Source organism: Prenolepis imparis, unplaced genomic scaffold, assembly GCF_030444845.1.
Source record: "Prenolepis imparis isolate NDT839.2.m4 unplaced genomic scaffold, iyPreImpa1.0 SCAF_341, whole genome shotgun sequence".
Taxonomy (NCBI): domain Eukaryota; kingdom Metazoa; phylum Arthropoda; class Insecta; order Hymenoptera; family Formicidae; genus Prenolepis; species Prenolepis imparis.
The window spans coordinates 702-9,491 of NW_028141499.1; the positions used below are offsets into that span (position 1 = coordinate 702).

Genomic DNA, 8,790 nt, shown 5'->3' on the forward strand with positions numbered 1-8,790 from the left:
TTGCATCATTTCTCCGTTCGAATAATCCAAATTTGTTGATAGGCATTTTTCGATGCGAATGACGTCGATCGACTGATTAGTTTTGCCGAGACCCCGTTTAATTTATAATCTAATTCGAGGCTACGAACAAGTCATTAAAGGCTACATACAAGGCTACTATCAACTCAGGAACGGCTGCGAACGGGTCAGGAACGGCTACGAACGGGTCAAGAACGACTACGAACGGCTCAAGAACAGGTCAAAAACGGCTACGAACGGCTCAAGAACGGGTCAAGAACGGCTACGAACGACTCAAGAACGGGTCAAGAACGACTACGAACGGCTCAAAAACGGGTCAAGAACGACTACGAACGGCTCAAGAACGGGTCAAGAACGACTACGAACGGCTCAAGAACGGGTCAAGAACGGCTACGAACGGCTCAAGAACGGGTCAAGAACGGCTACGAACGGCTCAAGAACGGCTACGAACGGCTCAAGAACGACTACGAACGGCTCAGGAACGGGTCAGTAACAGAAATGAGTGATAAAACAAGCAACAGTAAACGACGATTGGGAAAAACCGACGAAGCGATGAAACAACATAGTTTGGAGAGACGGCAGTTGGTGAACGAACTGCACGCGCCGGCGAGAAAAAATTTTCCCCGAAGACATGTCATAGTGCGAGGATATGATGATCTGTGGCAAGCCGACATCGTCGAGATGCGTCCGTACTCTCGTTTCAACAAAGGTTATCACTACATACTCACCATCATCGATGTGTTGAGCAAGTACGCGTGGGCCGTACCACTCAAGAGTAAAGGTGGAAGCGAGACGGCTGACGCTATCGCCGAAATAATTCGAGATAGCAAGAGATGCCCGAAAAACATGCAAACTGATATGGGGAAGGAATTTTACAACGCTGACGTGCAACGGCTTATACGGAAACATAACATTAATCATTATTCTACATATTCGGTAATGAAGGCATCGGTCGTCGAGCGATTCAATCGTACGCTGAAGAACGACATGTGGAAGATGTTTACGCTGAATGGAACTTACAAGTGGATCGACGCGTTGCCGCGACTCGTATCGGATTATAACGCGCGTAAGCACCGAACCAATCGGCATGCGACCCACCGACGTCACCCCCGCGATCGCTGATAAACTTTTAAAAACGGTATATAGTAACATAAAGATTGCCGCTCCGGCGAAATTCAAAGTAGGTGACTCGGTACGCGTTAGCAAGTACAAGAAACTTTTCGAAAAAGGTTACACGCCAAATTCGACGACGGAGGTTTTTAAGATTGTTAAAGTGCAGCGTACTAATCCCGTAAGCTATCTACTCGAGGACTATCGCAAAACATCTGTCGCTGGAGCGTTTTACGAGTATGAGTTGCATCGCGCGAATTATCCGGACGTGTATCTTGTGGAGAAAGTACTGCGCAGGAGGGGTGACGAGGTTTACGTGAAATGGCTGGGATTTGACAATTCACACAATTCTTGGATACATAAGGACAATGTGATTTAATTCATATAGACTATTTATTTTAAGAAAAATATAATGTGTACAACGTATAAAATATATAAAATATACATGAAATATATGAAATACAAAATCTTTATTAATACATCCTTTCCTTTAATCGTTACAATATATTACACATATGTTACATAACAATATATCATACACACACACACACACACACACACACACACACACACTCATTATACTACATTATATTTTATAAGGGTATCTGGTAATGTCCCCATGGTAATGTGTCGGTCGAATCAGGTATAATATACCGCTTATCGTCGTACGGACTTAGAGCAATTTTTGTCTCGCGGATGGTATACACTTCGTGCAATTTCGATCTAATACATGACTGCTGACGTGTCATTTCAATCTCTTCATTCAGGCATCGCGTATAATCGTCGAATGTTATACTACGCGCTACGACATTACTTTTGACACCTTTTGCTTTTTTAGTGTCTTTTTTGCCGTCCACCCTCACCGCGTACATTTTTGCTCTAAGCCCGACGAATTCGGACATTATCGCACCGTTATTCTCGTCTTTCATCAAGCCTGGCACCTTTTTGTTTGCATGCGCTATACCGTACGCGTTGTCAATTGAATAATCGCTCGTATCGAATCTAGCGATATCGCGTTTCATGTTCTCATACACATCGTCGCACTCGATGTGATATATTAAACTGTCGGTGTCGGTGTACATTATCCGACATCTTTCACGATAGAGCGGTGACATGTACTCATAGTGAAATTCGTACAGACACACTTTTGATATATCGAGTATATACATACCAACATAGATTGGTTTGTTAAATTTTACTTCTAGTTTACGTAATTCAACGGCGATTAAATTTTCCGAAAAGACGCTCCTGCTATGGAAATTTGGTTTCGCGATCATCGCTTCCGCACCGTATTGTCCGTCCCACTTTGTCAATAATTTTACATCTACATGATTTCGAACGTTTTCCATAGTTTTGCCGAATACCGCGTTGTTCATCAATTTGTACAAATTTTTTTCAAAATCATTTTTCGCTTGTGTTCTAAATTTTGTATTGAGTTCGATGTAATCGCGGAGCCATGCGGATTGAGTAAATTGTAATACGCGATGTATCTTACGATGTATCTTACGATACGAAGACCGTGACGTGTACACTGCTGCAGGTTGCGATAATGTATAACGTAACGCTTCTTGTCATATAGCGTCGCGAGGAGCTTATCTTCCCGCTTGCCGGGCGGCTTGTCGCGCGTCGGACAGAACGGTAGGTCAATGTGTGTGTTGTGTTTATTTTGTGGGTACTCTAGATCAATCTCGAGAATATAACCTGTGAGCGAATCCGGAGCGATCGCGTTAACGTCAAAGTTTGAAATGGGTCTTGGACCCATCGAAAATCGGCATAAGGCAATGGTTGACACATTGCCCATCCATACAAATTATTTACATCGAAGTACATAAGGTACGACGATGGTTTCGATGAATCATATGACTGCATGTACTTGTTATTAGCATGCGCGTATCTGTTGGAGCATTGACTTAGACCACCGCGTATACCCCGTTCAATAAACATAACCATGTCGATATCGGTAAGCAATTCAAACGTAATATTTGTATGTTTTAGCATCGCGTCCCATGTATACCCGGGAAGAGTATAATAATACGCAGGATCGAGTCCGTAACTCGCGATGCAAGTGTCGCGGAAATTTTCAAAAATATCTGCTAATAACAAGACATCAGTTTTTAAGTACAAATCGCTATATTCGCCAAGAGATCGAAGGGAGAATCGATTCCAGACGTTCTCAGCGTGCGCGTAATCGCTCTCGGATACAGTGTCACCGGTTAAAGAACTGTAAAACGATTCGCGCGGCGGTAAACGCGTGTCCTGCAGCTTGTCCACGCAGTCAATGTACTCGTACGGAAAGACACCTTTTCGCGTCAATAATTCGAAATTGTGAGCGGATAATGCGGAAAAATTAAAACGTAAAATTTTTAACTTATTCTTATCGAGAAAAGATGCTAATTTGTTGTGGCGGTACTCGCCACAAGAAGCACGGCGACGCTTCCGTCGCCGCCGCTAGGCGGCGCGCGCCGGGAAACTAATCCGAAGATGAAAGACGGCGCGGAGGCTACATAAACGCGCGCCGCGCAGTACCAAAAACCTCCGCTAGGCGTCGCACGCCAAGTTTCCTTTCCCGAAAGTAAGAAACAGTTAATCGGGTATATAAAGGGGACCCCCGCAGAGAAAAACAGAATCTGCCCACGCATTATTACAGCGCTCGGCGCTCCCCAGAAAGAAGTCACTTCAACTCCTTAGCAAGAGGAATCAACAAGCAGGCGTTACGCGCCAACTACCCGGCGCCTCCTCGCCTGCCTCTGGCGCCCTGCGCCTCGACACCGGCGTTACGCGCCTACAATCCGGCGACTCCTCGCCTGCCTCTGGCGCTCTGCGCCTCGACACCGGCGTTACGCGCCAACGAACCGGCGACTCGTCGCCTACCTCTGGCGCCTGTACGCCGTGGTCGCAACGACGGCACAAAATCCTAGGCGTTAGGACATTCCAGGACTCCAACTACCTGTCCCTACCTCTACGAGTATAAAATAGTAGTATAAGACCTACAAATTGGTGACCCCGACGATAGAGAAATGGAGGACGAAGGTAGAGAAATCGTCCATAAGGTTGCGATCAAAATCCCTCCTTTTTGGAACGACGAACCGGAATTATGGTTCGCTCAGCTAGAGGGACAATTTACGCTCAGCGGCATAACGCAGGATTCCACGAAATACTCCTATGTCCTTTCTCAGCTAGATTCTCGACAAATAAAAGAGGTGAAGGACATAATCACGCAAGCTCCCGAAGCTGATAAATACGGGACGATAAAAAAAGCTCTCATTCAGCGAATGTCAGTCTCTCAGGAGCAGCGGACGCGACAATTACTGGAGCTCGAGAAGATTGGAGACCGCAAACCTTCTCAATTTTTGCGGCATCTGCGAACACTCGCAGGAGAGAACGTGCCCGACTCTCTGCTAAGAACACTATGGCTAGGAAGGCTTCCAAATCAGATGCAGATGATTCTCGCCACCCGCACAGAGGATCGTCTCGACGACGTGGCCGAACAAGCCGATCGCATACATGAGATGTCATCGAGGGCCGTAGTAGCAGTGGCAAACCCCCCAAAACAAAAGGGGACATTAGAAGCGCAAATTCAAGCGCTAACGAAACAAGTCGCAACCCTGGCCACTCATCTCTCAAGGGGAAGATCTAAAGAAAAAAATCTGGACAGGAGAGATCGAAGCCGAAGCCGAAGCCGAAGTCAAGCTGCAAGCAAGGAATACAATAGAGACTACTGCTTCTACCACAATCGATTCGGTGATAAGGCTAAGAAATGTACGCAACCATGTACATATAAAAAAACCGGAAAAAGAGAAGGGCAACCACTGATGGCGGCCAGTGGTTCCGCCCCAGCCCTTCGCCGCCTCTACGTAACGTGTCGGACAACAAAAACACAGTTTCTTGTGGACACAGGCTCCGACATAAGCGTATATCCCCGTTCGATGACAACAGGACGATTATTGCCAACGAATTATGAATTATTCGCAGCAAATGGTTCTATAATCACTACATACGGATGGACCACGCTACAACCAAACCTCGGTTTACGGCGTTCATTCCCTTGGCGTTTCGTAATTGCAAACGTCACATCGCCCATTATCGGAGCGGACTTCCTAGCCTATTACCACCTCCTGCCTGATTTGCAAAAAGGGGTATTGTTGGACGGCAAGACGAAATTCCTTATCAAAGGTACAGCGGAAACGGGGTCGATCGAATCAATAAAGGTGCTGGCAATTGAAAACACGTATCATCGCATCCTGGCAGAATTTCCCGAAATCACGAGGGCTACTGCCAGCGCACGAACCGTCAAACATTCAACGGCACATCACATTAAAATTACAGATGGACCACCGGAAGCATGTCGCCCCCGTCGATTAGATCCCAATAAACTAAAAGCAGCAAAAGCAGAATTTAACCTTCTACTCCAAGAGGGGATTATACAAGCATCAAAAAGCCCTTGGTCAGCCCCCCTAAACATGGTGCAAAAGAAGGATAGTGCGTGGAGACCATGCGGCGACTATAGGCGCCTTAACGCAAGAACGATACCTGATCGCTATCCGATCCCGCACATAGAGGATTTTTCACAAACCCTCCACAACAAAAGAATCTTCTCAACATTAGACCTAGTCCGGGCATATAATCAGATTCCCGTGCACCCGGACGACATACCAAAGACGGCCATCACCACACCCTTCGGCCTGTTCGAATTTCGTTACATGCCGTTTGGGCTACGCAACGCGGCACAAACATTCCAACGCTTTATTAATGAAGTTACGAGCGACTTGGAATTTTGTTACGCCTATATAGACGATATTTTGGTGGCCTCAAACAATGAAGAAGAGCATAAGGTTCATTTACGAAAGCTCTTCAAGCGACTGGCGGAGAATGGCATTCTGCTGAGTCCCGCCAAATGCGTGTTCGGAGCCAGACGGGTACTTTTTCTGGGCTACGAGGTATCTGACGAAGGAACGCGACCTCCGCCAGAAAGGATCGAGGCAATAAAAAGGTTTCCTAAACCAGAAAATATCCAGCAGATGCGACAGTTCCTGGGGACGCTGAATTTTTACCGCAGATTCATCCCCGAAGCAGCTAGAGAACAAGTACTATTGAACGACGTACTCAGCGGCCCGAAGGTCAAGAAAAAGTCTCCCGTAACCTGGAACGAAGAACTGGAAGAGGCCTTCCAGAAATGCAAAGAGAGCCTCGCCAGAGCAACAATGCTGGCACATCCTAACCCCGAAGCCGAAATAACACTTACCACGGACGCATCCGACAGAGCAATGGGTGCAGTGGTTCAACAGCGGATGGGAGAAGAATGGCAGCCACTAGCGTTCTTCAGCAAAAAGTTAAACCCAGCACAGCAAAAATATAGCCCCTACGACAGAGAGCTATTGGCGATTTATGCCGCTATAAAGCATTATCGCCATATGCTCGAGGGTAGGAATTTCACGGTTTATACAGACCACAAGCCGATTACTTACGCCTTTCAGCAGGATCCATTGCATAGTTCACCGAGGCAAGCTAGACACCTACAATATATCGGGCAGTTTACCACCGATATACGCCACATCTCGGGGAAGGATAACACGGTCGCTGACGCACTCTCAAGAATCGAAAAGATCCAAGTAGCGGCTAATTTGGAGGACCTGGCAAAAGCGCAAAAAGAGGACGCTGAGTTACAAGAGCTTCTAAACACGGACTCGGCGCTTAAACTACAAAAGGTGCAAATTCCGGGGACACATTCCGCCCTATATTGTGACACGTCAACACAAATTGCAAGACCATTTGTCACAAAGGAGTTTAGGAAACAGGTGTTTCAAGCGCTACATAGCTTGTCCCACCCAGGAATAAAAGCGACAGCGAAACTGGTCGCAGAGCGTTACGTTTGGCCGAAAATAAAAACGGATTGCCGCGAATGGGCACAAGCTTGCATCAACTGCCAACGAGCCAAAATCCAGAAACACAACCGATCACCGCTCGGCAATTTCAAGAATCCCTCAAGACGATTCGAGCATATACATATAGATCTAGTAGGCCCTCTACCTATGTCAAGAGGCTACAGATACTGCCTTACAATGATCGATCGATTCACCAAATGGCCCGAAGCGATACCGGTGACAGACATATCTGCAGAAACGATAGCCCAAAATCTGTTCACCCATTGGATCGCGAGATTTGGCACACCTGTTCGGATTACAACGGATCAAGGAAGGCAATTCGAAGCCGACTTGTTCCGCCAATTAACCAAAATAACGGGTACAACACACATACACACAACGGCCTACCACCCAGCAGCTAACGGGATGGTAGAACGTTTTCATCGCCAAATGAAAACAGCCATTAAGTGCCACGCAACAGAAGCATGGACGGAAGTACTACCCGTTGTCATGATGGGAATCAGGGCAGCCTTCAAAGAGGATCTCCACGCAACACCGGCAGAAATAGTGTACGGAGAAACAATAAAACTCCCTGGCGAATTTCTGCAAGAATCACAAGGCACAACGGACAGCACGAGCGACTTCATTTTCCGACTCAAACAAACAATGAAGAAGTTACGACCACAACCGAGCAAAAGGCATGGTACTCCAGCAGTCTTCGAACATAAGGATTTGGAAACTACGTCACATGTCTTCATCAGACATGACGCACCAACACGGGCCCTCCAACCAACCTACGATGGTCCGTATGAAGTCCTCGGCAAAACAGAAAAAGTCTATAAGTTACGGATTAACGGAAAGACCGTCCACGTAACAAAAGACCGATTAAAACCGGCGTACATATTGACAAAGGAGTCAATACCCATAAGAGAAAAACTGGAGACTCAGAATATTCCAGCACACGCAACGCCAGCAGCACAGGAACCGCCACCTAAGGAAATAAAAACACGGAGTGGAAGAACATCGCGCAAAACAGTGCGATTCCAACTACTCCAGTGAAATACAACGCAGGGGGTATTGTGGCGGTACTCGCCACAAGAAGCACGGCGACGCTTCCGTCGCCGCCGCTAGGCGGCGCGCGCCGGGAAACTAATCCGAAGATGAAAGACGGCGCGGAGGCTACATAAACGCGCGCCGCGCAGTACCAAAAACCTCCGCTAGGCGTCGCACGCCAAGTTTCCTTTCCCGAAAGTAAGAAACAGTTAATCGGGTATATAAAGGGGACCCCCGCAGAGAAAAACAGAATCTGCCCACGCATTATTACAGCGCTCGGCGCTCCCCAGAAAGAAGTCACTTCAACTCCTTAGCAAGAGGAATCAACAAGCAGGCGTTACGCGCCAACTACCCGGCGCCTCCTCGCCTGCCTCTGGCGCCCTGCGCCTCGACACCGGCGTTACGCGCCTACAATCCGGCGACTCTTCGCCTGCCTCTGGCGCCCTGCGCCTCGACACCGGCGTTACGCGCCTACAATCCGGCGACTCTTCGCCTGCCTCTGGCGCCCTGCACCTCGACACCGGCGTTACGCGCCTACAATCCGGCGACTCCTCGCCTGCCTCTGGCGCTCTGCGCCTCGACACCGGCGTTACGCGCCAACGATCCGGCGACTCTTCGCCTGCCTCTGGCGCCCTGCGCCTCGACACCGGCGTTACGCGCCTACAATCCGGCGACTCCTCGCCTGCCTCTGGCGCCCTGCGCCTCGACACCGGCGTTACGCGCCAACGAACCGGCGACTCGTCGCCTA

The 8,790-nt window shown here is 48.1% G+C and overlaps 1 protein-coding gene across 1 annotated transcript; it reads right to left on the reverse strand.

Moving 5' to 3' along the window:
* Positions 1–1,721: 1,721 nt before the first annotated feature.
* On the reverse strand, positions 1,722–2,297 carry LOC145948344 (uncharacterized). The gene has a single exon (XM_083058048.1). The coding sequence runs from the start codon at positions 2,295–2,297 to the stop codon at positions 1,722–1,724; it is 576 nt and encodes a 191-aa protein (XP_082914174.1).
* Between the last annotated feature and the right edge of the window lie 6,493 nt (positions 2,298–8,790).